Here is a 16,693-nt window from a genome sequence, read left to right as displayed (position 1 = left end):
GTTTACCCTCATACTGGACGGGGTATCGAGGTGGTAGAATGTTTGGCACCCATTACCAGACGGGATATGAGGACTGTCAGTTAATTATTTAATTGGATATTGGGTTCACGAGTAGGAGGACATTCTCCTATAGACTTCCAAGGATATCGGTAAGTAAGTAAAAATGAAAAGTGATCGTTTCTTATTATCTTATATGTAATAATAAAAAGTATATGGATATGATTTTTATATGTTATTTTTGAAAAAAAATATGTTACGTAAATATGGAATAAATGGCTTTCTGATTTTTACCAATCTTCAGTTTTTCGTATATGTGATTAGTGTGATATTTTCACTAAGTTAGTGTAACTCACCCTTTCATTAATTATTTCAGACCAGAATGACTAAAATCCAGATTCAGATCCTAATCAACAAGAAGGTTGTGAATAGTTCACTACGCGGACCCCCTTTAAAAGGTAGTGAAGGTCATCCTAGAATGCTTAATTATTTACTTTTTGTTTATTTTTTTTATTTTCATTTATATTTTTAGAATAGACTTTTGCGTAATTCTATTGAGCATTTTAAATTATTGTATAAGGAATGTAAATTTTAACTATATTATTTCGCTTTTATATTTAATTTATGATTTTCATTTAAATTTTGAATCTTTACAAGTTTTTTTTTAAAAAAAAAATGATGAAGAAATAATTCATCGGTAGTTAGCAACATAATTTCTAATGATCTACGGAAAGTCTTACCAAGTACTAGTTTTCTGACAAATTTTTTGCCATAAGCATAATTCTTAAATTAAAATCTGAGTTGTAAATCGGAAATTTAATTTATAAATTAAGAATTATGTATTAAATTGTATTCAGAAAATGATTTTTAATAAAGTAAATATATACATATGTACCTAAATTATGAAGCCTTAATATATTACATATATGTTATATAATGTATCTATACACACACCACGTACATCTTCTATGGAAAGCACTGCAATTAATGTAAACATATATATATGTACGTATATGATAGTATAATATATAAGTATGCATATTAGAGACATAGATATACATATTACATACATATATTTATATATATTGTGTTCGCTTGAATATTTGTCATAACATATATATATATATTTATATGTACATGAAATCAAGAGAAAAAAGGGTGTGTGGTTTCTCTTTGTTATATAAAACTTTTTGGTCTAATGGAACTGAGTTGAGATTAAGAACTAGACCAAATTCTTTTTGACCAATATGATTTTTTAGTTCTGATTGGAAAATGAACACCCTTAAGCAAATAAAGAAAAGAAAAGAGAGAATGAGATATTAAAAAAAGTTCGGTCGATGTCCAAATTACAAAATGAACAACCATCTCAAAAAGATATGAAAATTCAAAAATTAAATCTCTGTTTAAAATCAAGAGTAGCAACATAAAAAGCATTTCGTGGTCATGTGTTCAACCAACATAAACAATAATAAAAACATATTCGAATGATTTAAAAAATCTTATAAATAAAAGATGATGATAAACATTAGAATGTCTGAAATGATAAAAATATATATATATATATATATTATGACATTGCAGTAATAGCTCCATCAAACATGACCATTATTAATGTTGTTTTTATGGTTGCGCTTGATCAAAATCTTTTCACTATAAGACAAACACGTGAAAAAAATACTTAGTAGAGATAAGTCACTTTGTTTTTGTAGAGAGTTTTGTTAATACCAATAAACCTAAATAACAATTTATGAATTTTTCATTCGAAAGTCACTTCCTTATGAGTTTTTCACTCAAAATTTTTTATATTCAAAACGTAACTGCAAACTAAAGTAGTTTATTATTTAGGTTAGAGTATGTAAAACAGCTTATTATTAATAATACGAGATTACAGTTTAAATCTTTTTCAAGCACAAGTTATTAAAAGATGTCCTCAAATCAACACCTCCAACAAGCATTAGTAGATGTCCTTCCAATTGTTTTCTCTCTCTTGCTAAGATCCAATTGGGAGATTTTATTCATGCAAAATTTGAACTTGAGAAATTAATATCAAGAAAACAATCATTCATTTGAACTTAAAAACAACAGGTATCAATTCAATGTGTTGGGTCACTAAAAAAAAATCACCAATAACTAGGCACGGTAGATTGATCTCTCTCACTCAATAAACCATCTTTACTGAGTATGTTATGGATAAAAGCCGTATGTGGTTATTTAAGGCGTATCCATTTGGAGATTAGTTCTTTTTTCTTTGTCATGAGCCAAAGATTGGCCAAAAAAACACCTTGAGAAGACCACCCAAAAATTGGTATTCAAACACACAATTATCTCAAAAGATAATAGCAAAAAAGTTATGCAAACATCATTATGTCAAAATATTTGTTTATAATTTCTGCTATATCAAAATACTATGTAAACAAACTATATATATATATATATATATTCTTACAGTGTTTTTATCACTTTCACTCCAAGTTAAAAGCACAAATCGCACGTCCCCAAAGTTTTGTTTATTTGAGAACATGAGCAATGAATTGATAATTGAAAATATAAACTTCTAATTTATAAGACTGTAATAATAGTTTAGCTTTTGATATAATAATTGGAAACAGGAAATTACTTCGACTTCGTTTTGATATTAGCTTTCAGCGAGACTTGATTCAAAGTTGGAACAAGAAATTGAAAACCTCTCAAACAAATTTCATCTTCTTCTATCATTTATTTACATTCCAAATTTAAAATATATATGTGTGTGTGTGTGTTTTTTATAAATATATATATATATATAATAATGAACCTGCAACAAGAAATTGCCACGAACTGCTGAAATCCTAATCCCTAACAAATCTAAAAGGCATTTTATCTATTATAATCATTTGAACTAATGTTTTTCTAACCACATTGAGATCAAATTTCCAAGTTCTTATACTTTCGTTTTTGTTCAACAATAAAAATTGAGACGTTTTTCATATCCATCCATGTGATGTCATAGTGATGAAGTTCCATTTCTTTTACTCTCAGCACAAGATAAGAATGAAATTGCATGCTTCTAATCCTCACAAGAAGTCCGCCTATCGACATTTTTATATGTTTTAATACTTTATTTTGTAACTTGAATCGAAGTTTTGAACCAAATTCTAACTGCTAAAAATTATAGAGTTTAAGAGCACCAAAATACAATTGATAACAATTTTATGGAATGTTCTACTCTGATTTTAGGGGATTAAGAAGTGGTAGATACTAATAAGTTTCATAAACTTAACGAAATTATTCCAAGCACAACCTAAGTTTGAGTATCATAGATACACATATAACTTCTCTCTTGCTTGATTGCTAGGTAATAGGAATCCAACTATTCACCACATACAGAGAGAGAAGCCTCATCATACCTTGAACCTGGAGAGCGAAGATGTTCCGTCAAGCCCTTTGGAGTTGAAGTGTGTCAAATAATCTTTAAGAGGGACTTCTCTGTAGACTGGCGGGTTGTCTTCCGACAACAACTCCTCCATTGGCCCGAAAACTGTTGAGCTATTCTCTTCCATTACGAAAAAACACGCCACAGAGATTCTTGGGCCTTTGTTTTTAGCTATTACTCTGTGATTAACACTTTTGAATCTGTCATTTGAAACAAGCTGCAAAGACACAAAGAAAATGATGAGAATCGGAATTGATGACTGATTAGATATATATAAGTAAGTAACGGAGTTACCTGCATAAGATCACCGAGATTTACCACAAGAGCCCCAGGTCTAGGAGGAACATCAACCCATTTATTCTCATGAAGAACCTGTAGACCACCTACTTGATCCTGCAAAAGTATGGTGAAGATGCTACTGTCAGAGTGGCTGCTAGTGCCCATGGTTAATTCTGGTTCAGGGCATGGCGGATAGTAGTGAGCTAGGAGGAGGAGACCCTCTGCAAAACCCTTATTTTTCAACTGGCTGGGGTTAAGTCCAAGGGCCATTGATAGCAACTCAAACATGCCAAAGCCTAACTCCATTATTTGCTTCGAGTAATCCATGATTATTTCTCTACAAATGGTCAGAAAGTCCCGATGAACCCAGATCAGAAATCAAAAAATTAAAACCCAATTGACACGGGATTAGATAAATGAGGGGTAGTCTATACGTACCTGCAGAGTTGAGGTATCTCTTGGGGTTCAGGAGGGGAAGGTGCCATGCGACATCTAAGAGTGTCCCTCCAATTAGCTACTTGTTTTGCATACAAATCAAAGTTGCTGAAATACCTCACCTTTCTGCTCATATCGCGGGAGTAATACTGTTTCTTGATCTCACTGTCTGCTTCGTGAAACCTGCGTATCCCATCAATCATACCATCCAAAACACTCTCCGGAATTCCATGATTGACTATCTGAAAGAAACCCCATTTCTCACAAGCACTTTGAATCTGGTCGACAATACTCTGTGTAGGTTGATCGACAGCTTTGAGATCTATGGTTGGAATACTCAACTGGGAAGAATCAAGTGATTTGGTGGGGTGGTTGTTGTTGAGGATGGCTTTCTCATCGATGAAAATAGGTGGGATGTTTTTGAGTCCGGCATCTACTAATCCCTTCACACCAGCCTTCGTATCATCAAAAGCTTTTAACTCCCTTTTATAATCATAATCGGATTCATGACTTGCAGGCTTGTCTTCACTACACCCGAGTAACACCATTGTAGAGCTTGGAACGAGCGAAGGAGATTTCTCTTTCTCTGTCCTCTGCCTCTGCAAGATTTAATAATTAATGTAAAATAATACTAAACATCAGCGAGATGAAAACAACTCGCCGACACACATGGTGAATCAAAATTAATAGAACAAAAAATATATTAACGGATGAGAGTGTGGATAAAAGAGTCCACTCGTCTGTGTCTTTTCAGTATAGCGTGGATATTTCCGTATGGTGCGGTAAACTACTAGCACAAATTTAGGGATGGTAATAAGGTAGACTAAGGCGGATTGTATAAACAATTTTCCTCTTCTTTTATCCTTTATTTACATTCCAAATTTAATATATATATATATGTGTGTGTGTGTGTGTGTGCTTTTTGATATAATAATGAACCTGCAACCAGAAATTGTCATGAGCAGCTGAAGTCCTAATCCCTCAACAAATTTACAAGGCATTTCTTCGATTATATCATTTGAACTAATGCTTTTCTAACTACATTGAGATCAATTTTATATTTCCATCCCATCTAAACTATTGACACTACTTTTGTTTAAAACTATCAACAATTAGATTGGAATATTTTTCACGTACATCTATGTGATCTCGTAGGGATAAAATTCTATTTATTTTATTATCAACACAAAATACTGCACTAAAATAATTAAAAAAAATATTTTTATCACAATTTTCATTAAAGAAGTAAAATATTCCTAAACAATTAACCTTGTCCTTGATGGTTGTCTCTTAAACCCTTTATAAACTATAATGACTATCATTATGAATATGTTGTCCTATTAACTGTGATGGAGATGGTTACGATGTACAAGATGTTGATCCAAATTGCCGTTGACATTGACCTTCCATTTGCTCACTTTGTGAAATAGGATTGATAGATCTTGTAACAGTTCTAAAAATTTAAATGAAGATGTATGTATTAAAAATTTTAAATACGGAAGCGAAATAAAAATTCTAATTAACATCCCTTACACAATAACCATAAACGTATTCAACGTATGAAAGAATAAGCTAATTAAAAGAAATACTCGAAATAAAAACTATAAATAGAACTATAAAATCTTTACGCATCTAACTCGCTGTCTTCCTGCAGAACGGGCTCGGGAACCACATCTTCTTGATCTGAAATGGTTAAGTAAGAAATGAGCTACACTATCCTAGTAAAGACATCACACTATCTCACTGTCACAGAAGTAAAGGTTTGTAGAAAATAAAAACGACCAATGGAGCATAATTTATAACAAACTCATTTATTAATGATAAAAAGCTTTACTGTCTACCTACCTCGGTGATATTCGTGAAAATAACATATGCAAACAATAATGTTATAACCATCATAAAATCATATACGCTTTGTAACATAACACATGTTATACTTTTACACTTCAATAAGCAGACAACAATTTTCTCTTTTATCAGTCTACTAGTATCCGTAGGGATCCATAGGGGGTCCCTGCTACACGTGAACCATTAACATTAATAATCTGATTCTATGGCCGTCCCCATACCCCGTCCGGTATGGGCGCCAAAACCATGAACTTCAATACCTCGTCCGGTATGAGGGTGAAACTGGTCGTCCTCATACCCCGTCCGGTATGAGGGTGAAACGGGCCGTCCCTATACCCCGTCCGGTATGGGCGCCAAAACACATAAGGTCTCCATACCCCGTCCGATATGAGAGACCACGTTCCCGGTAGGGTTCCCTACGAATCCGGTCCGTCCACCATCTCTCAGGATATCTAGTCAGGCTGTCCACATTATCCATTTATCAATTCACATAATATTTTTTTTCATTTTTCTTAGTCTCAATTATCCAATCATACACAAACACGTAAACCAATAATGAACACCAAACAAAACAACACAACATCGGGTTCACCATAATTCAAACCATAATAAAAGAAACCATGATTCATGCATACGAAACCATAAAATAAATAAATCAAATATCATACTGCATTTAAAGCTGAAAAATAGATCAAACAAGAACTGACCGGAAAATACATAAGATTCGGGCTCCATTAGTAACCTTAATTAATTATACACATGTATTAATTCATGAAATACTGTTTTATTATTTATTGAGCTTTAATACCGTGATAGAAAATAGGGTGAGAAATCCTTACTTGTTTCGGGGTCTGAAATCAGCTCTACAATGTGCCTACAAGCTATCCCTAAATTCTCTGAATTTTCTCCAGGAAACTGAAACACACTACCGGTACCTGCACGTGTCCCAAAAAACCTCAAATCAGACCCAGGGCCCCTTTTCGACCAATATCGGAATTGAGCCTCCGTGCTCTGGCGATGGCACCGCCGCCCGCGGCGGCGATCCGCCTCGGGTTGGCCGTTTTTGGCCGAATTTGGCCAAACTTGTATTGGTTCCTGCGATAAAACAACCCTAGGGCCCTCGGTGGGCCAAAAAATCACGAAAAATCGAGACTTACCGGCGTCGAAGCTCTCGGGTGCGGCGGCTTCTCCGGTGCGAGTCACAATTTGATGTTTTGCTCCAGTCAACCTGTAGAGAAAAGGACGGTGATCACAGTGGTGTAAAAATTGCATCGAACGGGAATGGGAAAGGGCCTCATCGGAGGCAAAAACCGAGGGAAGCCGCGGCGGCACCGCTAGATTACGACGGTATTTTCCGGCCGATTGGCCGGTGGTTTGGCTCCGATTTAGCCATAGGCAGGTGTAGCATCGAAAAATGAGCCAATGAGAGAAAATTTACCACGTTTAGCGGTCGAAAAACCCTTTGGTGCGGCAGCGGGTGGCGGCGACCGGCTTCTCCGGTAACTGGTTCTTCTCCTCCGATGAGGGTACTGGCGGCTAGGGTTTGGGGTCGGGTGTGGGTGAGGTTATTTATAACCTTCCCTTTTTAATCTCAGTCGTCCATCACGATTTAATCTGGGTCGTCTGATCGCAATTAAAATGGGAATAAATCTGGGCCGTCCATCGCAATGCAATCTGGACCATCTGTGCGTGATTCAATCTGGGCCGTCCGCACGCGTGAGATCTGGGCCGTCCGTGCGCGTGAGATCTGGACCGTCCACACGCGTGAGATCTGGACTGTTCGATCGCGTGCACGCGGATCGCCCACGTGGCTCCGTCCGGCATGGCCTCCTACGTCAGCTTCCTTGTAACGCGGCGTGTTCTGGTTGGCCGGGGCTACTGACTGGGCTGTTGACGTAGCTGCTGATGTGGCACAACTTTCCTAAATTACGTTTTGACCCCCGGTTTCTGATTTTCTTTTCAAAAACACCCCCATAATCTAAATTTTCACTCATTTTTTCCAAAATCAATTTCAATTAAATCCCAAAAATAATTTTATAATATTTTATCATTATTATTATTATTATTTTTATTAAATTAAATTAAATTAAATTAAAACCTTATAAATTAAATATTAAAAAATTAAACTAAAATTCTAATATAAATTAAAATAAATTAAAAAATAAAAATAATAAAATTTCGGTGTTACAGATCTAGTTTCAGGCATTAGCAAACAAGTATATGATTTTGTCAAATCACAATTTAATGTTTTGTTATATCCATATATAATAATATAAGTTTGTGTGATGTCCCTGCTCTCCCATGAAGAGATTCCAGTCGTCAAACACTAAACATGCAACGGAAATACAATTAACATAATATTTATAACTTCAAAATATTTATTATCTATCTTTTGACTACATTGTAACATTGTTTACAATACATAAGATTCGTATGATAGAGTCAAAATAAAATGGATACATGTTCGGTTACAAAATATAATTTCTGTCACGGGTGCTCATACAACTTCTTAATCCGGTTCAGGGGTGAGATCTTCTTGATCCACAACCGGATCCTCTTGATTTGGAATGATGGCAATTAAATAGGGTGAGCAATTTTAATGCACTTAGTAAGTATAAGAAATAAGTTACACCCTGAGCATGCTACATAAAATCAAACAATCAATCAAATATGTAAAACTTTTCTTTTTGTTTTTATTTGAAAACTATGGAATGCAAAGGTATTTCATTTTCTATCTCATCTCTCATTGTTCCACTAACTCTATTCTATCTCTCAAATTTTTCTTATAAATTTACGTATTATCCCTCGAAATTCTCTTAAACTCATTTTTTTCAAAATTTCTCTAAATCTATTTTATTTCACTGTTTCCTCAAACCACTATAGAATTTTTCACAAGTTTTCGGTCAAATTGAGATACTCGTACTTCCTCAGCGGGTATCCCTGATTCCCGATTTGCCCCAACATAATCACCAAATTGAAGTTATTAAAATTTTAAATTTTTGATTTGATATTGGACGGATGTTATTCAATTAGTACCATTATGAGATCAGGATCCCACTATCACTCACACAGCCAAAATATACATTGATCACAATAGTCCGTTGTTAGGTTACTCATAATATAACACACATCCCAATGACATCTCTAAGGGTTTCCATCCACCCAAGGATAAGGTTCACCATACTGCTGAATTTAAGTCATACTAATCTTAAACGACTTATCTCTAAATTTTGGCTTCTTCTAAATATTTGTATTATTTTCTTTTCTTCCTATTCTAATTATAATTGGTATTTTATTTATTTATTTATTTTCAATTGAAGTTTCATTTATCACTCTCCACTTTTTTTTCTAACTAATTCCCTCTAAATTCTACTTTAGAAATTTTTATTTAATTATTTATGTTTATATATATATATATATATATATATTTATTAATATTCGTTTCCTTTATGTAATTCTTTATGATTTATTATTATATATATTTGCTAATATTTATTATTATTATTATTATTATTATTATTATTATTACTATTTTATTTTATTAATATTACTTATATTATTATTATTTAATTTATTATTAATCTTTATTTATTTATTTATTTTAGATATATATATATATATTTCAATTCTTAATTAGTATTTTTATTTTTTTCAATTTTAAAATCTTATCATAATTCTAATTTTTTTTTTATCTATAACTTAATTACCTATTTTTTTTATCTAGCAACTTGAATCTAATTTTTTTTTCTCTGTCTTTAATTTATTTCATCATCTACTTTATTTTATCACTTATTTTTTTAACCCATTCTTTATATTTTTTTTCTTCAAACATTTTCTTTCATGCAATTTATATATATATATACACACTATATAAATATAATGCGTGCATTCAATTAATTCATTCAAGCAAATAAGAGTTTAAAAATATAATAAAAATATCAAAATAACTAAATAGATACTCTCGAGACTTTTTTCGACGATTTGAACTCTCTGAATAGGTTTTGAGATGGGTTTTAAACCCAAGTCACCACCCCTATTTGCAAGCTTGTAACTTCTTATCCGGTTAACAAAATCTAATAAATATTTATATTATGTACGCCTCAGGTTACCTATTAATTATACTTATAATTTAAAAGTCCCTACGAAATGATTTGAGCTCCAAAAATATTTCCAAAGTTAGAGAAAAAAATCTGCAGAAATTTTTTTTTTCTCAGGTCAGTGATAAACCCGTAAGTTGTATGCGATTTTTCATGCATGCATGCCATGATTTTGATTTAATTTAAACTTTAAGCATGTTCTATTACATGCAAGTTACCTCTAGAGTATTTTATTTAATTAAAATGATAAACAAAGCTCTAGCAAATTACTCACCAAAGTGCCGATTTGATCACGTGTTAGGGTAGCGGGTCATTGGAAAATCTGATGGATTTTTACAATTTTCAGCACTGGTTGGCCGCGAAAAGCCCTTCTCTCGGCGGTCGTCCCTTCGTCGGCAATCTCTGCCGCCTTTCCCCATTTTTTTCTCCTTTCTTCCGGCGAGAATGGTGTACTTTGGCCTCTCTTCTCTTCTTCTTCCTTTCTTTTTTTTTTCTTCTTTTGTTCTCTTTTTTTCTTCTTCTCTAGATTGGGCTGGGTTGAGTGGCTTGGATGAGTTTTTAAACCCACCACTCAAAAAATCTAGACCACACAAGCCTTGCACATGTGACCACATGCGATCCGTTAGATGGGTATTTATTAATGGTAAAATTGTAATTTTGTCATTCTATTTCCTCAATCGTTAGATCGCAATTCACTATTAGATCTGAATCGTTCAATCACACGACCGTTGGATCACCTTAAAATATATGCAGATCGTCCAATTGGCATCTCACACGTGGATCATTGGATCGTCATCATTTCCTCTGCATGTTTGCACACTGTTGGATCTAAATACCGCGATCTCACCATTGTATTTGCACAAAATGGTCAGGACCGTCCGATTTGCTTACCATGGGTGTCTGCATGGATGATCACATGTGTGGGGTCAACGCCACGTGGCTCTCTTTGATTGGTTGGATGTCATGTCACCAGCCCAGGTGACTCATTTTTTAGAAATTATAAAATGGTCAAGATTTTGAGGTTTTTTTTTTTATATTTTGGCCTCTAAATCAATTTTTAAATTTACAAAAATTACCAAATAAATTTAATTTTATTCAATTTAGTTCCTAATTTTATTTTTTTGCATCTTTAGGGGTAAATTTTAATTTTATTCATTTTACACATGATTTAATTTATATATAAATTAGTTAATTAAATTTAAATCTATAAATTATATTTAAATTCATAAGTTAACACTTAAAATTTACATGTGGTGTTATAGTTTAGTATACAAAAATATTAAATAATAAAAGTATTAATCGATTTCATCGCGTTGTTAGCTTATTCACATTAATAGCTAAAAGAAGAACCAATTAGTTTTTTTTTTTCAAGTATTGAGAAAACATAATATCAAATTGAGTATTCATATATCATATAGCAAATTATCAACTTAGAGCAATAATAAAATAAATATATATGTTCCAGAGTCAATGATGGCCAAGTAAGAAATATGGTTCCATTAAACCACGAAACGATAGAAGTGATAACAACTCCTACCAGTAATTGGAGTGATATTTTGGTCATTTATCACTCAGTTCAAAAATGACAAGTCAAGATGTATACACTAAGTTCAAAAGAATTAAAATAAAAAATAAAAAATTGATGTAAGAAGTAAGAGCATCAACAATAAAAAGCTGACCTATCTTACAAAGTATTATCTAAAGAATTCTAACAACATGTGAATTATCCATGAGCGACCAGTTCAAAAAAAGAAAGTCCATACATATCTACATAACTGCCTCTGCTTATAGCTAATAAAACCAAAAATACATAAAAAGAAGATGAAATTTTCAGTTGTTATTAGCATCTTCCTCCCTTAATATACACATTAACATGAAAACTTTTTTCATCATTTTACTCTCAAATGAACTGTGAATATTCAAAATCTAGTAACATGCATCCCATATCCATACTTAGCAGTCGTTATAAGATTTGATGAATCAATCCTACTTTTTATACTAAAGAATAATCAAACTAGAGCCCAAACTCAATCAAATAGAAATACATTCTCTTTCGCCCTCCCCAAAATTTTTCCCACGGAAACCCACCACCTTATTTTCATGTGCTAAAATGATCGAGCATATTAAGATTGACCTTCTGTAGCATTCAGAAAATGATATATCTTGTTCTCAATAGAACCTATATTAAACTTTTTTCTTCTGAACACGTGAAAGAATGACTGAACTGCATTTCAAATTCCTCTTCTCTTATCCCTTATTTACGCAACTTTATAATTTAAAAACAATAGAAAATTTTTTGTTGTCCCAAGGAGATAACAAGATATGGATCACAAGTTTAACATTCTCTCATTCACACAGCTTATATCAGTCGATAAAATTATTTATTTTCCATTTTGACCATCCATTGAATTACAAGTGGTGGTGGAGTGCCTCTGGTCCCGCAAGATGCGAGCTTCTGGTGAGTGGTGACTGGTTCAAGTGGTAGATAGGTGGAGAGCCGAGAGAGTTTCTGGACTCTAGCTCGACTGAGAGTTGAGAGCTTTAAAGCCAAGAGGGAAGTGGCTAGAGTCCTCCATGCCGTCGTGCCACTTGCGCCTGTGAAGACTGAGTGAGGGAGGATTGAGTAAGGCGAAAGCCAAGAACACGGGTGAGGAAGGGTGCCCCGTTCGACTGTGAGGCAAGAGCCAAGACTCGAGAGGGTGGGTGTCGCCGCCGGAGAAGACTGAGTGAGGGAGGAGCGTGTGTGTGTGCGTCGGGAAGGAGAGGCTAAGAGGGTGAGTAGATGACCGGAGAAATTAGGCTTGGGAATTAAGGATTTAGCTTGAATATATTATATATTACATTAATTATAATATAGATGTTAAAAATATTTATTTTTAATCGGTTAGATTGACGAATCAAAAGTGAACCGGTTTTTTTTTTCCTAAGCAAACCGACTTAACCCATTTTAGTATGATAATCGATTTAATTGAAGGGAATTCCCCTAAATGGCTTAGCTTGAACTCACATTTTCAATCCAGTTCAGTTTTGCATACCCTGTAATGTATATATGTCTGTATATATATATTTATATTACATTCTCAAGCTTCGATATATCACATCTGTTACATATATACATATTATATACATGTCCATATATATATATGGATTTAATGGAAACCACTATAACTAATATAAACATATGTTGTATATTCAAGCTTTAACATATATATATATGCATATATCTGATAGTATAAGTATAAATAGCGTAAACATAGGTATATATATATATTATGTACATTTAGTTTATATATATTATGTTCGCTGAAATATATATATATATATATTATATGTATTATAGAATTAGCTCCTCATTGTAATACTCCACCAAGAACCTATAAGACGTCCTAATCTTTTCCTAATAAGGCTAGAATCAGGAACCTGTTTGGGACGTAAAGGCAATGCCTAAAACTCCAACAGGAATCCTCATAACTACCCTTTTTATCCTTTTAGTTGGAAGTCTTTTAGCCAAAAGGCCACTGTGGAGTTCCATTTTATTCATTTTTCTTTCAGGATTCTAAACAGAGTGAAACTTGTAATATAATAGTTTAAGATTCATAAACCAATCGACTAGTTTATTATTCTTCCAGAATGAAATCGCATGCTTATTGAACAACACCTTTAGCACCCTGATTATGGGGGATTAACCGACGAGTGGTAGATACAAACTACATTTCATAACTTTTCTGAAATTATTCCAAGCACAGCCTGAGTTTGAACATCATAGATACATATGACGTCTCTCTTGCTTGATTGCCAGGTAATAGGAATCCAACTATTCACCACATACACAGTGAAAGGCGTAATTATATCTTGAACCCGGAGAGCGAAGATGTCCCGTCCAACCCTTTGGAGTTGTAGTGTGTCAAATAATCTTGAAGAGGGACTTCTCTGTAGACTGGCGGGTTGTCTTCCGACAGCAATTCCTTGATTGGCCCAAAAACTCTTGAGCCATCCTCTTCCATCACGAAAAAAGACGCCACAGAGATTCTTGGGCCTTTGTTTTTAGCTATTACTCTGTGATTAACACTTTTGAATCTGTCATTTGAAACAAGCTGCAAAGACACAAAGAAAATGATGAGAATCGGAATTGATGATTGATTAGATATGATATATATATAAGTAATTAACAGAGTTACCTGCATAAGATCACCGAGATTTACCACAAGAGCCCCAGGTATAGGAGGAACATCAACCCATTTATTCTCATGAAGAACTTGTAAACCACCTACTTGATCCTGCAAAAGTATGGTGAAGATGCTACTGTCAGAGTGGCTGCTAGTGCCCATGGTTAATTCTGGTTCGGGGCAGGGCGGATAGTAGTGAGCTAGGAGGAGGAGACCCTCTGCAAAACCCTTATTTTTCAACTGGCTGGGGTTAAGTCCAAGGGCCATTGATAGCAACTCAAACATGCCAAAGCCTAACTCCATTATTTGCTTTGAGTAATCCATGATTGTTTCTCTACGAATGGTCAGAAAGTCCCGATGAACCCAGATCAGAAATCAGAAAATTAAAACCCAATTGACACGGGATTAGATAAATGAGGGGTAATCTATACGTACCTGCAGAGTTGAGGTATCTCTTGGGGTTCAGGAGGGGAAGGTGCCATGCGACATCTAAGAGTGTCCCTCCAATTAGCTACTTGTTTTGCATACAAATCAAAGTTGCTGAAATACCTCACCTTTCTGCTCATATCGCGGGAGTAATACTGTTTCTTGATCTCACTGTCTGCTTCGTGAAACCTGCGTATCCCATCAATCATACCATCCAAAACACTCTCCGGAATTCCATGATTGACTATCTGAAAGAAACCCCATTTCTCACAAGCACTTTGAATTTGGTTAACAATACTCTGTGTAGGTTGATCGACGGGTTTGAGGTCTATGATTGGAATACTCAACTGCGAAGAATCAAGTGATTTAGTGGGGTGGTGGCAGTTGAGGTTGGCTTTGTTATCAATGAAAATAAATGGGATTTTGTTGAGTCCAGAATCTACTAATCCCTTCACACCAGCCTTTGAATCATCAAAAGCTTTTAATTCTCTTTTACGATCATAATTGGATTCATGACTTGCAGGCTTATCTCGACTACACCCGAGGATCACCGTTGTAGAACTTGGAATGAGCAGAGGAGATTTCTCTGTCTCTGTCATCTGTCTCTGCAAGATTTAATCAAATAATAATACAGCAGCGAGGGAGAGAGAAATTTTTTTTCTTAATGCAAGAGAAGAGAAAAGTAATCATTCCATAGTCTAGGTTACGTCATTTCTGAGATGAAAACAACTCGCCGTCACTCGTCGTGAATCAAAATTAAAATAAAAAAAATATAAATTAACGGATCAGAGTGTGGATGTGCGAGTCCACACGTCTGTCTCTGGAAGCAGATATTTTCTCTGAATGGGATATAAAGGATTTCTTTTTCAGGAAGCAAAACAAGTTTGTTCTTAGTTCTTAATAATGTGAAAATTAATACTTATCTATGAAAAGAAATGATGTTCTTAATAATTGGAAATATATGTTAACTTTCTATAGTTATTATAAAATTATATAAATACTTGTTATTTCTAATTAAGTATTAATAATAATTAAAACTAATATTTATACTAAATTCAATAAGTATATTAAATTATTATAATAATTTCTTAGAAAAACTTAATATTATTTAAATAATTAATAAATTAATTTTTTGTTAATCTTTATTTTAAATATTTTAATTTAATTAATTAAACAATAATACTGTACTTTTGTTAAAAATAAATTTTATCAAAAATTATTCTAAAAACAAAATTTTAATAACACAAAATTGGGATGACAATAGAATTCAGACCCACACATGATTCGCCTTTGTAAAGATTAAACTTAAATTTGTACAAACTTTTTAAAAAAAATTTGTACTGTACAAATTTATAGATTATCCTTTTTTAAAAAAAATTAAAAATATATTTATTAATATATAATAGTATATATTAATTATATTTATCAATATAAATATATATATTATTAATATTATAATATATTAATAATAAAAATAATTAAAAAAATATATGTACATACTCAGTCAATAAAGTGCATGTGAGTTTTTGAGTGCTAAAGTCGAATCTTACTTGATTCATATATGTACTTTAATAAAATAAAAAAAAAAAATTGTTAGATTGAGTTCAATGAGTCCAATTGCACAAATTTAGATGCAAAATATTATTTCCAAATAAAATATGCTTTTAAATTACTTTTTGCTGTGTCAAAACACCATGTAAACAAATTAGCGAAATTGAAATTATTTTTAGCAAAATTAAACCTAAAATCTGTTTCTAAAATATATAAACAAAAACTCCGTGTACTTTTCAAAAATTGCTTTCACTTTTAAAAAATATATCCACAGTTTTTTAAAATTATCCTCAAATAAATTTATTAAAAATATATTTAATTTTTAAAAGATTAAAATTTTATTAATATTTAGTAATTTTAATTTTATTAAATATTAAAATCTTATGAATATTTAATAATTTAATTTTTAATTTGAACAAAATTTTAATATTTATATACTATTTTATATTTACAAACTATATTTTTTCAGTAAAATAAATGTC

At 32.8% G+C, this 16,693-nt stretch overlaps 2 protein-coding genes and 1 long non-coding RNA gene across 3 annotated transcripts; all 3 read right to left on the bottom strand.

Moving 5' to 3' along the window:
• Nucleotides 1-3,225: 3,225 nt before the first annotated feature.
• On the bottom strand, nt 3,226-4,806 carry LOC110815924 (1-aminocyclopropane-1-carboxylate oxidase homolog 1-like). The gene is made up of 3 exons (XM_022043900.2): nt 4,127-4,806; nt 3,704-4,025; nt 3,226-3,626 (listed from the first exon to the last, which is right to left on the bottom strand). Exons 1-3 carry the CDS (start codon nt 4,669-4,671, stop codon nt 3,378-3,380), a joined length of 1,116 nt encoding a protein of 371 aa, XP_021899592.1. The 5' UTR covers nt 4,672-4,806; the 3' UTR covers nt 3,226-3,377.
• Nucleotides 4,807-8,326: 3,520 nt separating this feature from the next.
• LOC148266625 (uncharacterized) lies at nt 8,327-10,583 on the bottom strand. Its single transcript, XR_015817476.1, has 2 exons — nt 10,343-10,583; nt 8,327-8,527 (listed from the first exon to the last, which is right to left on the bottom strand). It is a non-coding gene; the product is annotated as an uncharacterized LOC148266625 (long non-coding RNA).
• Nucleotides 10,584-13,661: 3,078 nt separating this feature from the next.
• LOC110815805 (1-aminocyclopropane-1-carboxylate oxidase homolog 1-like) lies at nt 13,662-15,408 on the bottom strand. Its single transcript, XM_022043755.2, has 3 exons — nt 14,670-15,408; nt 14,247-14,568; nt 13,662-14,162 (listed from the first exon to the last, which is right to left on the bottom strand). Exons 1-3 carry the CDS (start codon nt 15,257-15,259, stop codon nt 13,914-13,916), a joined length of 1,161 nt encoding a protein of 386 aa, XP_021899447.2. The 5' UTR covers nt 15,260-15,408; the 3' UTR covers nt 13,662-13,913.
• Nucleotides 15,409-16,693: the final 1,285 nt, after the last annotated feature.

The sequence above is a fragment of the Carica papaya genome, chromosome 3 (assembly GCF_054855325.1).
Source record: "Carica papaya isolate Zhongbai chromosome 3, ASM5485532v1, whole genome shotgun sequence".
Classification (NCBI taxonomy): Eukaryota; Viridiplantae; Streptophyta; class Magnoliopsida; order Brassicales; family Caricaceae; genus Carica; species Carica papaya.
The sequence above is the reverse complement of the archived record's forward strand: the minus strand, read 5'-3'. Positions and strand labels throughout refer to the sequence as shown.

Coding starts and splice junctions, on each gene's coding strand:
- LOC110815805 (XM_022043755.2), bottom strand. CDS start 15,259: ATGACAGAGACAGAGAAATCTCCTCTGCTCATTCCAAGTTCTACAACG. Junction 14,569..14,669: donor GAGATACCTCAACTCTGCAG/GTACGTATAGAT, acceptor GACCATTCGTAG/AGAAACAATCATGGATTACT. Junction 14,163..14,246: donor ATCTCGGTGATCTTATGCAG/GTAACTCTGTTA, acceptor GTGTCTTTGCAG/CTTGTTTCAAATGACAGATT.
- LOC110815924 (XM_022043900.2), bottom strand. CDS start 4,671: ATGGTGTTACTCGGGTGTAGTGAAGACAAGCCTGCAAGTCATGAATCC. Junction 4,026..4,126: donor GAGATACCTCAACTCTGCAG/GTACGTATAGAC, acceptor GACCATTTGTAG/AGAAATAATCATGGATTACT. Junction 3,627..3,703: donor ATCTCGGTGATCTTATGCAG/GTAACTCCGTTA, acceptor GTGTCTTTGCAG/CTTGTTTCAAATGACAGATT.